The sequence below is a fragment of the Clarias gariepinus genome, chromosome 14 (assembly GCF_024256425.1).
Source record: "Clarias gariepinus isolate MV-2021 ecotype Netherlands chromosome 14, CGAR_prim_01v2, whole genome shotgun sequence".
In the NCBI taxonomy this organism is placed as follows: domain Eukaryota; kingdom Metazoa; phylum Chordata; class Actinopteri; order Siluriformes; family Clariidae; genus Clarias; species Clarias gariepinus.
The window spans coordinates 15,904,912-15,923,954 of NC_071113.1; the positions used below are offsets into that span (position 1 = coordinate 15,904,912).

General features: G+C 35.1%; 3 protein-coding genes across 4 annotated transcripts; 2 read left to right on the forward strand and 1 right to left on the reverse strand.

Annotated features, from left to right (window-relative positions):
* Positions 1–656: 656 nt before the first annotated feature.
* LOC128541527 (gap junction beta-3 protein-like) lies at positions 657–2,366 on the forward strand. The gene is made up of 2 exons (XM_053511993.1): positions 657–1,184; positions 1,435–2,366. Exon 2 carries the CDS (start codon positions 1,461–1,463, stop codon positions 2,220–2,222), a length of 762 nt encoding a protein of 253 aa, XP_053367968.1. The 5' UTR covers positions 657–1,184; positions 1,435–1,460; the 3' UTR covers positions 2,223–2,366.
* A 1,747-nt stretch (positions 2,367–4,113) lies between these two features.
* Positions 4,114–11,397, reverse strand: cd37 (CD37 molecule). 2 transcript variants are annotated; one of them, XM_053510771.1, is made up of 9 exons: positions 11,303–11,397; positions 7,038–7,105; positions 6,688–6,751; positions 6,283–6,413; positions 6,024–6,098; positions 5,676–5,777; positions 5,342–5,524; positions 5,180–5,263; positions 4,114–4,350 (listed from the first exon to the last, which is right to left on the reverse strand). In XM_053510771.1, the coding sequence occupies exons 2-9, from the start codon at positions 7,101–7,103 to the stop codon at positions 4,279–4,281; spliced, it is 777 nt and encodes a 258-aa protein (XP_053366746.1). In that variant the 5' UTR covers positions 7,104–7,105; positions 11,303–11,397; the 3' UTR covers positions 4,114–4,278. The 2 variants fall into 2 exon arrangements, with proteins under 2 accessions (XP_053366746.1, XP_053366745.1); XM_053510770.1 differs by lacking the exon at positions 11,303–11,397 and adding an exon at positions 7,801–8,022.
* Positions 11,398–15,442: 4,045 nt separating this feature from the next.
* gall (galanin-like) lies at positions 15,443–17,176 on the forward strand. The gene is made up of 6 exons (XM_053510755.1): positions 15,443–15,569; positions 16,002–16,085; positions 16,206–16,260; positions 16,517–16,612; positions 16,958–17,023; positions 17,107–17,176. The coding sequence occupies exons 2-6, from the start codon at positions 16,002–16,004 to the stop codon at positions 17,163–17,165; spliced, it is 360 nt and encodes a 119-aa protein (XP_053366730.1). The 5' UTR covers positions 15,443–15,569; the 3' UTR covers positions 17,166–17,176.
* Positions 17,177–19,043: the final 1,867 nt, after the last annotated feature.

Below are 19,043 nucleotides of genomic sequence, written 5' to 3' on the forward strand. Positions count from 1 at the left end.
CTATTATTTATATTAATTCTTGTTGATATTGTTTGATAACATGGGTTGTCGTCGAAGCCCATCTCATCTCATTTAATTTCACCTTAGCTCATCTTATTAGCTGTATAACCACTGGTTGGCAAAGTGCATTGCACAGTGTCAGATAAAGTCTCTTGTAATCTTGTGTTTTGTTTTTATGTAGCGCACTGATTCTGAGGGAAACTTGTTTTGTTTTACTGTGGACTGTATTGGCTTTACTGTATATAATTGACATGACAATAGAAGGCACTTGACTTGTCTTAACTTCAGTGTCAAATTTGTTAAATTCTTTTGTCATTAATAAAGCTAAATACACAATACATGATGCCTTTCCTTGCTTAACCTTTTGTCAAAATATTGTTTGGTGACATGTCTATTTGATTAAATTTTTTATTGGTTTAGTTCTTTCAATGTCAGTGACACCTTAAAAATAAAATTTTGTTCGTAGTCTAATTATTCACCCCCTCCCCAATGTATTTTATGAAATGCCGCCTATGCCCCAGTCTGACCCTACCCCTATATTTACTGCCTATGTCTGCAAACACAATCAGCCCTCGTCCCCCCACTCCAGAACTTGGAGAACTTGATCCTGCCACAATTTCTTTACCTGTCCCTATCCTTGTACTGGCACAATTACAATGTTGCAGGGCTTGGCACAGAATGTTTTATAAAGCTAAAGATCTTTTTAGGGGTGGTATACCTAATTATTTACTGAGAGTATGAAAGATAATACTACTATAATATAATGTACATCAGCAAAGAAAACAAACAAGACTAGGAAGACCAGAATTATTACTGACCATTTCTTTTACCTCATAGTTTATGTCAGTAATTGATATACTATTATGTTTAGAGATTACATGTTTAAGAGACATGTTTAAGAATTTTGGCCAATTAAAAGGTTTAATCACTGCTATATTATTGTCATGTTGTACTTCATTCTGCTTTTATATATATACACACAAAACTATTATGTCAGTTTCTTTATGGCCCTAAAAATGATATGACCTAAATTGAGTGTGGAAAACAGTGTGAGAATCAAAAATTTTGATGATGTAAGCAGTTTAACACTCTATATACGCAGTGTGGCTATAAACAGTGGCATTGTCAGCATCACTGAAACAAAAAACGTCTCAGTCTTCTTTCAGACAGACTAATTTCACTTGGTAAGTCTTTATATTACTTTCAAAATATATACATTTATATTTTATAATTGATTACACATTGTGTACAATTGACCTGAACATTAGACTACATAGTTATAATGTAGAAAATTAAAACAGAAGACTGACGCACACTGTGGAACTAACAACAAATATATGTATAATTAATATTTATTACTTATTTAATGGTACTTTCGGCAATAGTCTGTCAATTAGAATTTTTCCCCCCAATTCTCATCCTATTCTCTATTAGTTAGAAGCACTTGATCCTGAAGAGCAATGGCAGCAATTGTTACTGGTCTGATCCCCATCCTTCGCACTGCAGTGGACGCTACCACCACCTACAAAGGGCGCACTGTGTGGTTTGGCTTTCTTTGTATTCGCCTTGTGACGCTTTTTGTAGCTGAAATGCCTTGGTTTAAATTGGACTCAGATTTTAGCTGCAACATAACCAAGGACAGTGTGTGTACTAGAGACTGTTTCAACCAGCACTTTGACAAGCCTGTGATAATGGCTTGGAACTATATTTTTGTCCTTCTCATCCTGTCTGTCCTACTCATGGAGCTTTTCACTTCCCATGTATACTCAGTTTTCAAGAAGAAGAACTCCAGAGAGAAGAAAGAAGTGGAAGTTGAATCTCTGGGTGAGCTGAAAAGTGTACCTGACCTTAATAACACAGGGACAATGATGTTAGACATGCACGGAAGCAGGAATGCTGTATTATTCTACCTGTTCAGCGTTATGCTGCGGATTTTGGTGGAGTTTTGGTTTGTGTATGTGCTACTTTATTGGAATTTACCTAAACTAAAGGATAGCATGTTCATATGTACAAGTAATATCAATGGATGTCCTAAGCAGGAGTGTTTAGTAAGGTCTTTGGCAGAGAAATGCATGTCAATCTATGCTCTTGTGTCCATTTCTGTCCTGGTCATCATCAGCAGCTGTGTGTTCTGTGTCTACTTCATTGGTCACTACCTTTGTAACAGTTTTACCAAGGGACCTCAAAATGTGGAAATTCATGATTTTCAAAGTAGGATTTAGATACTCCAAAAAACTATGATCTTTCATCTTTTTGTTGTTGTTAAAATGTTCAATCCAGTGTTACTTTTGTGTAAAATATTTCAATGGCATTGCTCAATTTTGTTGTCTTTTACTGAATTGTAAAATTTTTGACAATAAAAGCTGTTACACTGTAATCAGTTTTGTGTTAACCGTGGTGTTTCTGACCCAAGCACTTTTTTTATTGCTTTCTTGCTGTTCTTTCTTTTCTTCTCTTTTTTTGACTTCTTGGTTAACTTGTTAGAACGTTGCACACAAGATTGCACACAAGACAGAGGATTGTTCTTATACTGCAGACATGCACATAATTTTTATTTTGTTTTGATTCAAATAATTTACAATTATTTGCCATGGACTAAATATTCTTTCAGTGTTTGCATTCCTATTTTAGAATCATGGAATATGCTGCTATAAATAATGACTGCAATGATTTAGCTAATTCATTGTAATTGAGCATATTGGCCATAACAAGGTTAGTTGCAGAAGTCTGTACTATTGCAGCATTCTCTCTTCACCAAATCAGGCACTGGATCCTCACATTCTTTGGTACTGGCACATCCACGCACTTCACCATCTAAAGCAAATTATAAAAATGTGTAAAAGTAAAAACTGTTTAGTAAGAAGAAAAATATATATATATTTTTAAACATTCATCCGATGTCACTTAACATTTAAAGTTTTTTTACTGACTGTATTTGGATATTTAAAATGTAAAATCACTTGTTATTATGGTTTAAACATACATGCTGGTTTGTGCATTATGAACCTGATGCACTGTGTGAGACCCATGGCACATTCTACCTCCTCCATTTGCTCACAGGAAGGATGGTTCCTCTCAAGGCTCTTGCAGTAATTACACATCAGACCCTGTGCAACTGACATGACCATGGCATGGTATATGTCTTTTAAATTTTAATTACCTTTAATTATTTTAAAGATTTGGTATATTTATTTTATGTTGAAAAAGAGACACACTCTAAAATAAAGCATTGGGCATGAGATTAATTAAAAACTGTAGACTCACCAGAGAGAACAGCAACAAACACAATCAGAACTGAACCTCGAGGTCCCATTATTCAGTTATGACCGAATAACTGACCGAGTAAATGATGAATGCTGGCAAAAGATCTAAATCATTATATTAATTGAGTAAATAATCAACATTTTAAAAGTGCGGTGATAAATGTAAACATGTTTAAGATATAAAAAATAGAATGTCTAACCTATTCAGTCCAATTTGTCGAGGAAAAGCAAAAGCATAAATGTTATATTGACCACGCCTGTATATATACGACATCTGATAACTGATGAACTACAAACATCTTTTATGTTAACAGCCTACCCACGAGTATTACATATCCTTTCTGGCTTTCCTGCAGTTCATGATTCAAATTAACACAATTAAAAATTATGTAGGCATTTCTGCTTCAACGAATAAAACTTGTGTTTTAGTATGTTTTAAATTAGTGTGGATTGTTTTGGTTCATTTAAATTTATATATATTCTACACAGAGATACTCCAGATGCTTATTTTACACACCTTAACTTTACCCTGAGCCTAAACTGTGCTATAAACAATGTTCTAAAATTTTTATATAATATTAATAATAATAATAATATCTTGAATGGGTCTTAAACACAATAGACCTGTCCACCTCTCTACAGAATCGAGGTCATGCATTGTGCAGGTGTGAAAATCGAGACTCATTATTTTGGTAAAATAAACACAGGTGGGTCCATGTCTCCTCTTTACTGGAAGTCAGGAAGGTAGACAATTATATGCAACAGATACGATAATAACACTTTTGGGACTGAGGAAATAAGGATTGTGACAAATACTGGAACTTTAAATAAAAACTTCAAACAAGAAAAACATAGTTATTTAAAGTTATTATTTATTAGCATAAAAAATTGTACATATGAGAAAATATTGTATTGTACAAGGATCAATAATGATTACAAAATACAAAAGAAGTACTGCTGCTGGTATGCACTGATGCTTGTAGCTGATGTTGCTCCTGTGTTTTACCCTGGTTTTCTAGTAGAAATGTATGGCGTAATCCATGGAAACCCGGTTATACAGACACATCGAAAGGATGATACCACATATCTGTTGAAACATGAGTCAATAGGTGATAAGTTCTGAGTAGTAGGACAGTACTGTCAATAGTTTCCAATCAAAACCACACACAAGTACATTCAACAAAATATTGCACAATGCCCAATGCAGCCAACATATGCAGTGTACCTTGCCAATATTCCACATTGAAATCACTGTTAGGATTTGGGAGATACAGTAATGTTAATCAATGAAAGCATCCAAATGTACAAATATAATTATATTATAGAACACATCACTATTAAAACACCTTTAATAAATTGTAGTATCACAGGGACTTATCAGTGCAAGAATATCATTATTAACATGCTATTTACCAACACATAGGAATCGCTATGAAGAGTTTGATTTGTAAATATTAATTTTAGAGTACTGTTTATAGGGGGAAGCTGCACTGATTATAAAAACTTCAGACGCTCTAATATTTTGGCATGTTATGCCTCCATTAAGCATTACCCACTGTGATACTGCATTAGTTTGAATAACACAACTCCATTCGACAACACTACATCCACTTTGAGACCTGGACAGTTGACCATGGCTGCCATATGAGTTTCTTGGGCGGCAGCATCGATAGGTGCAATTAAGACAACAGAATGTGACAAGACACACCCATTGAAGACACTACAACACAAAGTGCATGAAAAAATTGGCAATCCTCCATATCATTGAAAAATAAGAAGCATGCACTGTCCATGCGGATTTGCAGTAACAGTTTTATGTAACTGTAATACTGTAGTAACCTCAATAACATGTTCAATAACATGTTAAGAATCTGGGTAGAGAAAAGGTCTATAAGAAAACAAAAAGAAATTTTTACCTCAACAACAGCTACAGCAAGTACAACAGCAAGAATGATCTTAAGATGGTCATTAAGCCATTCTTTAACAATTCCTTTGCAATCCTAAGAAAGTGAAAATAAAATCAATGTGACAACAATGTAACAACAAAAAGAAATGCACCTTGTAAGATTATGTTGTACCTTCTCATGTTTCACACAATTGGGTGTGTTACAGCGGCATGTTTTTGAGCTTTCAGTAGTGGCATTACCAGTGGCATTAACAGTGGCCTTTGCAGTGTCATTCTTATAAAAACAGCTTTTCCCATGGTCGGAGCACAAGAACGTTTCCCAATCTTTTTGTCCACCCCAGCCACAGCACTGGGCCTTAACAAACAAGACATCAGGTTTTTTTACTGTGCATATAGATTAGGGACTTTAATATATCAAACTGCTTGAGAGTAATGAGATTAACAGTTGTGACAGCAATGATATGCAATTTTACTGCTCATTGTTGGATACTTTGTTGTGGCCGTACCTTACTTTGAAGGAATTGTAGAGGCTGTAGAAATTGTGGTAGACTTGAAACATTAAATGATTCAATAATATTTTGAACACGATTGTCCAGGGAATTCTCAAACTAGTGAGAGACAGAAAAAAATTGGTTAACTGTAGGTTATTGAACATGAACAACTTGCATTTATATTATTTGAAATGAATTATTCTGGGGTAAAAAAAACAACAACAACAACAACCAAACACAGCAAAAGGCATTTTAGATACTGCAAAAGGCACTCACCCTAACCCCAATTTCCTTAAACAGGCTAAAGAAAAAAAAAAGTGACAGGATGTCACTGGGTGTATGCTCTCTCCATGCTTGACTTACCGTACTTCTTTGTGTGAAAAGCAGAACTGTGCCAATTATGTGAGCTGCAAGAAGCACCGTGAGCAGAATAAAATACTGCAGAAAAACACAGGCTAATTTAGTACTTAATTTAAACAGAACAAAGCAGATTAACACATTGTACCGGTTTAAATTTACATCTATATTAACTTTCTAGGAAGCATACTTAATATGTAATTTGTGTTTAAACATCAAGCAAGTTGGACGTTTTTAAATGAGCAATTATTATTAATAAACTCACAATTGCCAGCATGCATTTAACCTCCTTCAGAGCACCAAAGCTCCCAAAGAAGCCCAAAAGCATGGTGACTGAGCCACTGATGATCAGCAGATAGGAGAAGAGAGACAGAGGTAGGTAGGGAATATCTGGTACTGTGAAAATGCAGATTACATTATGACATGTGATGTATGGTTATGCTAAAAATTTATCTTACTATAGCAACAGGTAGTTCAATCATGTAGTTCAATAATGGCAATCAGTGCTAATTATAATAATTGCTAAACAGAATAATTAACCATATATAATGTGTATTTGATTGAAGCTTTCTTATCCAAAACCATAAATAGGGGGAAAGGGAAATGTTTTTAACCAGCTAATGATCCCATTACTACTTATGATGTTGAAAGTAAGAATTTTAATACTTACGTATAGAACTTGTATCTGAACATATTATCCAAACTCCCAACCCCAAAAGGGACAACCCCAAGAACTAGAAGAAAAATTACATGTGATAGCATTAAAACTTATAATCAGTTAGTTACCTTCAAACAATAAAGAATAAATACACATCTTAAACCCATTATTATTTGAATTAGCAAATAATATTCAGTCTCAAAACTTTTTTGATGAAAGGCTTTTACATTTTTTTAATTATTTATCACCAAAAATGATAATAAATACAAACAATAAGCATGCAAAACATAGTTCAAGTTTTTGTCATGTCAGACACGATGTCTGTTTCAGCTACATAACTGTTTCATTATAGAACAACTTACAAAAAAGATTAGGTTGAAGAGAAACAGGAAGTACTTGGTGACACTGAGGCAGCACTCAGATGCCATATCTGCAATGAAATATTGTCACTTGTCAGTAATGATACAAAAGTTCTGCTGTTCATTTAATATCTATAAACTCCCAAATTAATTTAGTCAATGTTTTCTGAACATGATTCCTGTTTTAAAACCGAATGGCTTAAAGGAACAAGATGTCAGTTTCAGGGTCATGCTGATGATATGGTCTGGTGAATTTCATCATTAATTTACATATTCCTGTGTATAGCTGATAAGTTACATGCTAGAGCAGTGTAAAGCAGGCCACGCCCATGCTCGGTCTAAAAGGGCCAAACAAAAGAAAATGCATTACCTGACCTGGAGCTATCTCATATTACTCTGACTAGGTGAAAGAAACAGAGGCTATCATCTTCCACAGTCAAAGCTTAAACTATTTATGCACTTGCACAGATGCATAAACAACATTTTCAATATAACGAACTTACAAACCCACTGTATTATACAAAAAACCTCACTGAAATATTAACATATCATTAAATCCCCTCTCTCACTCACTCACTCTCTCTCTCTCACTCTCTCGATCTCTCTCTCAGTGCCAACCAAACTCTGTAAATAATCTTAATGATTCAGTAAAGTAGTCAATAATATTATTAGTGGTATCATATCCGTACACTGATACAGATTTGGGACATTGATTGATATCACTACATACAATGTTTGAAGTGGTTGATAAATATCTACAACTTACCTCATGTAAATTTATTTTCCCAGTCAAAAGTATAACACGAGGTGAAAGATGACAACCTTGTAAGAGACCATGTAGAAGATACTTTGCATACAGTGCTGTACTGCAGAGTGACTTTGGAGTCCTGTGCTGCATGCAAAGCATCTGTGCTGTGACTGGTGTGTGAACACACTGTTTCATCAATAAAACATAACCCTCTGCCATTTTCAAAGAAGGAATTGAAAGCTGGAAGGTTGTTGTTTATGTGTACTACTGTATGCTTTCACAGTGGTTCCTCATAGAAAATATATTCAATACCGCTACGCATGTTTGTCTGTAATGTTTTATAAGGACTATTAGGACATTACTATTATTTATTATTAGGATTGACACTAAATACGGATTCGGATACAAAATCAGTTTTGTCACACACAACATACATTATAAGTAATTATAAAAAGAATAAAGTCTATTTTCCCATAAAAAGGAAATCTCTTAAAGGATATCCTCTGATCCTGAGAAGAAGCATTGTATGGACCTTATTACTCTACTTGTTTTCATGTACGGTAATTCTACGATAAGTAATAGAGGGTAGGATGTAATCATCAAGTATAATTTATGTTGGCGTGAGGTTTGTAAGTGTCTTTCTTTACTTATGCTCATATTATGTTTTTTCTTCCACTATTTTTCTTGTTTCAATTTTGTGTATGTGTCAGTGCACCCTCTGCATGTACACATGAGTATAGCTAGCTTTTCCAACAAATTTTTAGACTTTAGGAATTTGTGTCATAAGATAATCTATCTCTCTGCGTTACCTGATTCTCCTGATTTCTGGTCCTCTAATGCTTTCGTCAACTACAGTATTTTGCTGGTAAAAAAATGTACCACGAATGTATGTTATAAACAGCATTTTTCCAGGCATTTTAAGGTGATAAGATTCTGTTTGGGTAATTATTTTTAAAAAAAGTGAGTCAAGTTTAGTTGAGCCTGAATTTAAGGAACCTTCAGGTTTTAAGTTTTTAAAAGCCTGTTCAGTAATTATTTATTATAACAATAATAATAAATTATGGCAACATTTTGTAATTTATTATATAAAATAACAAAATTATTTGTTATGGCAACATACTCTGTAAAGCTACCTGGTATTTTCTTTTTAAAAGAAAAAGGAGGGCAAGCAGACCCTGCATGGGTGTGTTATACTTCCCTAATAATTTTCTGTTTGAGTGCTACAGTTTTTATGCACAACAAATTTACCTGAAAAATCTGAGGCATGAGTGGGTTGTGTCTAAGTGAGTTGAGTCTGCATGTTCTGCCCGTGCTTAATGGGTTTTCACTGGGTACTCCGGTTTCCTTTCACAGTCCAAAGACATGCAGATGCAGAGTGAACACCAGGAACACCAGGAAAGCAGCAGGACCAGACGGCATCTCAGGCCGTATCCTCAGAGCCTGCGCAGACCAGCTAGCACCTGTGTTCACTGAGATATTCAACCTCTCTTTATCTCAGTCGGTGATCCCCACATGCTTCAAAGAGTCCATCATTGTTCCTGTCCCAAAGAAACCTCAACCTGCTTCTCTTAATGACTATCGCCCTGTAGCCCTCACCTCAGTAGTGATGAAGTGCTTTGAACGCCTGGTCAGAGACTTCATCATTTCTTCACTACCGGAGACCCACTACAGTTTGCATACCGCCCAAACCGTTCTACTGATGATGCCATCTCTCACCTCCTCCACACATCACTCACTCACCTGGACACTAGGAAAGGGAATTATGTTAAAATGCTCTTCATCGACTACAGCTCTGCATTTAATACCATAATTCCCTCCACACTCACCACCAAGCTGGAGCACCTGGGACTCAGCTCATCTATGTGCCAGTGGATCTCCAACTTCCTAACTGGCAGACCACAGGCAGTAAGGATGGGCGGTCATGTCTCAGCCTCCCTAACTCTCAGCACTGGAGCCGCCCAGGGCTGTGTTCTGAGCCCCCTGCTGTACTAAAGACCAATACAGAGAGATTGAGGAGTAGCTTCTTCCCGCAGGCCAAAAGGTTTCTCAACCACAACACAATACAGGACTAATATCATCTCTTTTACATCCAACACTGACTGGGCATTCATGGCCACTATGGACACATTCATGCACACTTTTTGCACTATATACTTATCTTTTCATTATGGACCACTGCACAAATCACTTTAATAATAAGACACTTTAAAAAGTCACTTTATGCATATTTTTACATTACTTATTCATATTTATTTCTTATGTTTAAGCTTTTATTTTAAGGTCACTGGTAGTCGAAAAAAGCATTTCACCGCATATCGTACTGTGTATGACTGTGTACGTGACAAATAAAATTTGAATTTGATTTGAATTTGAGATTAGGCTAATTGCCTTTCCCAAATTGCCTGTAGTGTGTGTGTGCCCTGTGATTGATAGTCACCCTGTGACCCTGTACAGGATAAGCAGTATAGAAGATGAAAAAATGAATGAATAAAAAAAATATTAATATTCTCAGCCCTCAATTGCATATAACACTATTGAGGAGTATTAAAAGTACTTACAACCTCATAGCTGTCTTTAAAATGTACTTGAATAAACAGGGTTTAGGCCACATCATAGTTTTTCCCATCTTAAACATGCGAGTCACAAAAATTAGATTAATTACAAAAGTTAATTACAAAGAATTGTAGTGGTTCAAGGGAAAAAATCAGTGTGCCAACTTGTGCTCTTGTACTCACTGAACTTACACTGCCACGGTTATTTTGAACAACTCACATGATGAGTAGACTCTAGGGTGTGGTTGGGTCAGATGAACTACATCCAGAGATGCCTTCAGTAACAGGATGCCCACTATTTTGACTGATCTCCTCAGCCTTTGAGAGTGGTGCTGGTTTATTAACAACAATAGAGGTCAACTATGAACTTATCCAATGTCCATGAGTTTGGAGGATTGCATGTATAAAGGCATTTAGATGCTTCCTAATAAACAATATTAAATACCATCAGTGGCCGTTTTTCCTTAAAATATTACTCTAACAACTTATCACATGTTGATTGGAGCCACAGAATGCTGTTTAATAGACTAAACATTTTTGTTTGCATATTGCATCTTTATATTTTGTTTCTGCCAGGTATGTTTAAGGCCTTGTTCACACGGGCGTTAAAATCGAGCGTTTTTTTTTTTTTTTTTTTTTGGCGTTTGTAGCGTCCGGTGAGCGCGGATCAAGCGCAGAGTGTTTTCTACACATAGGAGTCAATGAGAGTGTTCACACGGGCTTTGGTGACGTGCGTTTGTCCGGCCGTGCGTTTGTCCGGCCGCGCGTTTATACGGCATTAAAAAAACGTTGCATGCAGCTTTTTCTTGGCGTTCAAAACCCAACGAACTCAAGGAAACCGCTTCTAGTTCGTTTTCTGCGCGTTCATTTCACGCCTCGGAGGACCGGATATACCCCATGATCCTACATGCTATACATAGGGAAAGGCAAAAGGGCAAAATAAAAAAAATAATTGTTGAAAAACTTACGGGGAATTTTTCATTTCTTCATAAACCACAAAAAAAGAGACTTCCTTTAATCCGACGTTGTGCAGTCAGAGAGTGAACCCGGTAGAGGTGGGCTTTCATGTCCAGTTCTGGACACACTGCCCCCACAGGTTAACACCACACAAACTACAGTTTGGACTGCAGGCTGACGTTAGACAGAGACAAACCAACGCCGGGGTAGAAGTCAATCAAGCGCCACCACAAAATGCAACATAAACGTCTAGGACGTTCAGAGCACGTTTGTTTATCCAAAAACTTAACGCCCGTGTGAACAAGGCCTCGAGTATATAATATAATATAATATAATATTGTAGCGTTTTTACGCCGGGAAGAACGCTGGAGAGACGAGTGAGCTTATTTGCTGCCCAATGCAATGGCTGGGAGTACTTTATTAAGCACACAGCATATAAGGTATGAGCAGCACCTTCACTCAGGAGCCTACATCCAATTCAGCACTAGCTTGAACTGGAGCACATTTCACACGTCACAACCGCCTCACACACAACAGGGCCTAAGCCACTAACCAGAACACCTTTCCCCAACATGGTGAACACACACCGACATGCCCGAAAGGCATGCTGGTCGTCAGCCGCCGCCCCACCCACGCCACAATATAATATAATATAATATAATATAATAATATTTATTTGCTTGTTTATTAATTCATCCTATATACTGCTTACCTTGTACAGGGCCACGAGACTATTATTACTATATATAGTAATATAATATATATAATCCAATATAATGTATTTTCATAATATATTATATTTTATTTAATGTTAATATATTTTTATTACTCTGGAGGTGGCTTAGTGGTTAGTACTGTCGTCTAGCTCCTGCAGGGTTAATTCATATTTTGGGTCTGTGTGCATGGAGTTTGCATGTTCTCCCCATGCTTGGTGGGTTTTTTCCAGGTACTATGATTTCATTCCAAATTCCAAAGACATGCAGATTAGTAGAACTGGTGTTCCCAATTTGCTGGTAGTGTGTAAATGAGTGTGTGTATGTGTGTTCCCTGTGATCGATTGGCACCCCATCCAAGGTGTTCCATGCCTCATGCCCTAAGTCTCTGGGATATAGGCCTTGAGCCCCTGCAACCCTGTATACAGGATAAAGCATGAGTGAGTGATGGCATTTGTATCAAATAGTGTTGTTGTTTTTTTTATACACACACATATTCTGCATTGCATTTATTAACATCAGTATTACTTATGTCACTAGGGAGCAGTATGGGGCTATTACTCATGTTGCCATGGTTACTTTTGTTATCTGTATTCCATTGATGCAGGCTTTTTTTTTTTATCTCTTTGTGCGGGCGATTTGCTCATGATTAACTTTACTCACAGTTGACTGAAATATTTATAATCCCCTGTTCTGAAACTTAAAACTCTGGGTTTCAAAGGTCAGTGTAAAATAAAACAGTGTTCAGGGTTAAACTCTGAGTTTCTCAGGAAATACTTCCTGTAATGATCTTTGCTATGGTGGAGAATGTGGGGTGATCTCTGTGATGTTTATAAGTTTCTGCATCATCTTTCTCTTGACAACCAACTTCAAATTGGCTAGGAGTGAGCTAGCCTTCTTAATTAAATTGTTTATTTTTCTGGTTTCAGTGGCCCTGATGCTGTTGTCCCAGCAGATAGCAGCAAAGAATATTGCACTGACAACAGATTGGTAAAAGATTTACAACATTTCCGACCTGCAAACATGAATACCCCAATTCCACCTAGCCGAATTTGGTTAAAGGTAGTGACCCCACAGCGAGTCATTAACTATTAAAATGCATTCATAAGGACATGTAATTGACTTGACAGCAAATTTTGACACAATGCAATAACGAAGTGTTAGCAACAGTATAATGTTTCAATAGTGAGTAAAAAGAATTAAAGAGTTTTATTTTGAGTGAGCTGAAGGAGTGCATAGAGGATGATACAATCAACTGTCTTCCACCAGAACCCATGACCAATAATGACAAGCCCATGCATTAATTTATCCTCAGTGATAATGCTTTTGCCTTGAGGACTAATTTGATGGCTTTATGTACCAAAGCAGCGGTAGTAAACTATCCAGTGTAAGCAAATATTGATAACCATCTGACATTTTTCTTTAAAAGTGACACAGCTATTACGCTATTATAAGTACTATTATAAATAATTTTCACATAATATTTTACAGGCAGACACAAGTGGTTTTCTTTCTGAAGCATTCTGGTTTATTTAAAGTCTTCTCTCTAAATCCACCATGAAAATGAACCAGACAGTTATACCTTTGAAATAAAAAAAAATTAAAAAAAACCTAAGCAGGGAGCATAAAGTAAAAACAGAAGTTCAACAAAACCACACTATTAAAAAACTTCTAGGTATAAAAAGAATGTTTTTTCGAAATCCAATTTAAGTAAAAAATGAACATGATTTTAATTAAATTTTAAAATTTTTTATTTAAATGGAAGCAGAAAGCAAAGGTTTTTTTATTCATGTCCTAAAATGGGTAGATTTGAAGTTAGCAGAAACCTGTAAATACATAAATGAACCTCTCACATTATAATTATTATTAGTAAATGTTTTTAATATTAAACATAAACTGCCTCTATTATTTTACAATTACTCACAAGAAGTGTGCAAGTTTTTATTTATGCCTTTGTTCTCTAACTTTCAGAACTCCTCTTAATGATCTGAAGCTTTACATATTTATCATTATCTCAGGTAACCACCCCAGGACTGCAGGAACATGAGAATGATGTCAAATATCAGATTGTATGCAATGAAAAAACCCAGCTACCATCAAACATCAGTATCACATGTCAACAAACATCAGGGGTACATCATGTGGAAAATTATTGTTTGTCAGTAAACATCAATATCAGGCTTGATCAAACATCAGCTTTTGATACCGTGGGAAAATATCACTTGTTTTACACTACGCACATTTTCTCTCATCATTTATCATTTATTTGAATTGTTTCAATTCTAATGTTTTAAATTTCTACTCATGCAAGCATTTTACACATGAACACAACAGGTCAGGACAGCACCATATCATGCATACTGTAGCAAATGTAACACTCTTGACATTTAAAAAGTGACATACCAAATTTTTTTTTTTCTTCATTTAGCTGCTCTTGATTTCAGTTTGTTCCTGGCACATGATGACAATGTTGTAAGGAGGTGGAAAGCTAATTATCCACAAGGTGAATCACGTATACACAGAGAATGTACAAATGATGCAATGTGAGCTTACAAAAGGTTAACATTTAAGCTCCCATGAGAAGAAAGATGATGGAAAAATGTCGTATGAACAGTGTGTTGAAACCCCTTGTACAGTATTGGTGAAGCTCTGTGTCATATAATTACTGACCTGTAATTAGGCAGAGTGTTCTAGGGCTCCTTTGCTAATGGATTATAGGGGGCAGTAGGTGCAGCAATTATACCTGGGATGAGGTACAGCCATTAGAGAGAGGACAACATCATGGAATTAAATGGAGTTCAGTTGTGCTGCATGAGGACAGCATGAGTGTGTCAGGTGGCAGTGGGAGGAAACAGACTCTGTGGTCTCTAACTGTTACAATGAGCACTCATGTTTATAAAATATAATAAACCCTTGCTTTATTAAGTTGTTGCTGTACTTCAGAACAAGATGTGATTTTTTTTGTAGTTAACAAACAGTTTTTTTATCTAGTCATCAACCTATCCAAATCATCTTTTTTAATATCATATCCATCCTTTTTTATTATCGCAGAATACATGATGAACTTTACAATTAAATTATATCTTCAATTAATTATTATTATTATTATTATTATTATTATTAATACTTTTTTTTATAGATTTGCAACATTATAAATGTGAGAGTTCTCTCACAGTGAAAACTGTGTTCCTCTGCCTGAGTTATCATGCTCTCTCTCACTCTTCCACTATATTTCCCGCTCCCTTTCTCTGTGTGAGATTAATTTTGTCACATCACTCCCCCTCTACCCTGACGTCCCATTCTCCGTAATAACACCGGCAATTAAGATAAATGAAATCCATACTAATAGAGTTTCATTATGGTAATGTGGTACAAGTCACAGGGTATATAAAAGACAGACATTTACTACACCAGACATTTACTCATGTACTACCAAGACCTACTGCCTTGATATAAATTACACACATAATCTAAAAGATAATAAAAGGTGAGATTCACTCTCACTTGGCTTGCTTTAAGGATTTTAATTGTGACATTTTATTGACTGGAAGTAGAGCTTGTAGAGGTAAGCATGATTTGTAATGTGTAATTATTTACAAAAGAAATTATTACAAATAATACATATTTTTCAGATATTTGTATATTTTGTCCAATTTTATGCAATCTGCCTGCATAAAACTGCTTTTGCCTTTGACTTTTGATTTATTTGCTTAATGATTATTAATAATGATGTGCACGTTAATATAGCCTAAGCTAAATACATATAAAATTTTATGTTGTAAACCATACAATGTAAACACTTAAACTGTAATTATTCAGTTATTATATCAGTATTTATTCTGATAAAACAAACCAAATAGAGTAGAGAAAACATCTTATCAATTTATTATGGGAATTCTAGCCTATTGCTAAAAACATATTTTAAATTACACCATTGAATTTTATTTTATATTTTGAATAAAACTTGTTTTATTTACATCTGTATTTCTTTCTGTAGATGAAGATAAGCTACATGCTGTTTTGTGCCTCATTGTGTGTACTGTCCCCTCAATTGTCAAGAACCCATGGGATGACCCTTAGGGTACATTTTACCATTTTAATTAAGAAACTTTAGTATAAAAACAAAGAAACAAATAGAAAAAAAAACTCAGAACTCAGAAAGTTTAAATATCTTTGTACTTACATGTATATTCATTTTCAGGGTCTAGAGAAAAGAGGATGGACACTGAATAGTGCTGGATATCTACTTGGACCTTGTAAGTAAACATGCAGCTTGTACAGTGCAGTGGGTTTAACTACTGGTTAAAGTAGTAACAAGGTATCATTAGGTTATTATCTTTCCCAGCATGTAATAAATGCTACCATAGTGCAGCAGTGCAGTAACCATAATGGCTATGTGTAATAGGATATAAGGGGAGAGGGGGGCACAAAACCAAAAAAAGTGTGTCTATTGTGTGTGCTGCATCAATGCAAAGTTCGGTTTACTTGAATTGTCTAAATCACTGCATATAGATGCACACAGAACTCTTAATGTACGGCATGGAACCAGTGTGGGCAAGCGGGACAGCACAGAGGACGCCATCCTGCCAACACATCAGCCTTTATATAGTGAGAAACTGTCCTTAATAATTTAAGTTGAAATATGCTTTATTATTCACATTTTAGAAATCTATTTTGCTTGATTACAGATCCAATAATTATACAGATGTTTAGAAATTCTTAGAAAGGGGATTTTCATGTAAGAATTTTCAGGACACAATCTTTCTACAATCCTTCTTCCTTCCTTCCTTCCTTCCTTCCTTCCTTCACTACAACCACTCAGTTGTAGGGTTCTACACAGACCCCAAACAGGCAATAAGAAACCTAGAAGCTTTCCATTAGACATTTTTCTTTTAAAAGTGTATTTTAAAATATTTGCCATTATATCTCTGTGTTGTCTTCTTTTTTTTTAAGGATCTATAACAGATGAGTCATATCTCCATGCACTTACAGAACTTTTCTCATATCTACGCATAAGAGGTTACACTATTTCTAAATGTTTTGTTTCTTCTTTCTCTGTGTTGTGTCAATTTGTTTTTGACCATGCTGCCTCGCTCTTTCAGATGATGAAAGCATTGAAGACCTGATCAGTTCTAGGTTTGCTGATGACATGACACGATAGAAGAAATGGCCTTTATTATTCATTTATTATAACACTTTTCTCCTCATATTAATTTTATTCCAACTTTAAATTATAGTCATTTGTTTCCCCGATAACTCACAGCAGGTATTTAAATAAGATTAAACATTAATTGCAAGCTCTTGAGCTCTCTTAGGTAAGCAGGTATTCGACCATCATTACCCACAGCTAGTTGTTTTCAAATATCTACCTTAGAATGAATACCGTAAATAAAATATTGCTCCTGTCGCTCCTCTATAGTACATTGGTCTGTCGGCATATACACTATAGGTTAACTAAAGAATTTTTTTTTTAATCAGAATATAAATATTACAGTGTACTTGACACAAGCATTTAACACATAGTGGACCTATGTATAGCTAAAGTTTGGCAGCATGAAACCTGTTTTCAACACCCAAAGTGTACACCATAGGCATATGTACAGATAAAGTTTGGCAACATAGTCTTAATAACAGTAAAAAAAACAAATCAGTCTTAAATACATAAACAAGTATTTTAAAATCTAAACATTTCATCAGAAATGACACTCTGGATGACTTTGCATGAAAAGAATACTGTATGTATGAGAAACTGTTCTTAATTTGAAAAAGGGGAAGAGAGTATGCATGCTTGACTAACACTGCATAAAATCAGGGTTTGGACATGGATGGTTTATGCAGTAGTAAAATTAGCAAATGCATTATGAGTTGCTTGCCATCACTAAGGCTTGACAGTTGATTAGCATTGTTCAAATGAAAATAAATATTTCAATAGTCGTGTAAATGTAATTGATTAAAGTGCTGTACCATGTAAAATAATTCTGCAATTTTATCTACATAATTGATTAATTAGTCTAATTAATTGTATTGTATGTTCAGTTGCCATTCTTTGGTACAACAATAAAGTAAGTGTATTTCATTTGTATTAAATGTATGCCACCTGTACTAGAATCTGTGTAAATTATGTCAACACTTTTTGGGATTTGACCGATGAACACATCTGAATGTTTTAAATGTACATTTATACATCAATTTACAAACACTGTTTGTGGAAACATATACAAATACATAAGTAACTGGGCTATTGATTACTGTATACTTGCCCTCCATATCAATGTTTGTTTGCTCTTTATCAAAAATGTAGGTGTGCACAAATTATATTGTCACTGCTGAATTAAAGTGATTAAAAGTATTTGTCACCATTCCCTGTCTGGTTATATGTAATTCTTTCCATATGACAGTATTAATGGTCTCCAGTCAGTATTGTATGTCACTAGTTAAAAGACCAATCTACAATATAGCAACCATAGCAGGACAGGAAAAAAATCTGAACAGTTGTACAGAGAAGCATTAGGCCACTTGGTGGCAGTATCTCACCAGTGTCTTACACAGCTGATTTATTAGGGTGTACATGATGTGATGGTCATGTTCATTTCATGGGCAGTTTGTTTATAAGAAACAGACTACAGGGCACCACAACCCAGTTGCAATAGGAGAAAATATAAGATATACGAAAAATCTAATTAGACTCCTGCGTATTTAAAAAAATAAAATAATATAATGTATCACATTTATTATATACAAATAATACAATATAATATAATATAATATAATATAATATAATATAATATAATATATTTTTTGTAAACTGTAGTTTTTAAGACCCTAGAAACATAAAAACAACATTTGGCACTAGAAGAATTCAAGGTTATCTGTAGCCAGATATAAGACTATAAGATTGATGTAATTCATTCATACAGTTCTGCATATATTAACTGTAGGTGCAGCCTTGAATAAGGTAAAATAGTATCAGTCAAAAGGCAAATTGCCTAAACATCAGATTGCCATTATACTGCCTTTTTTTATGTATGTGTCTACAGAA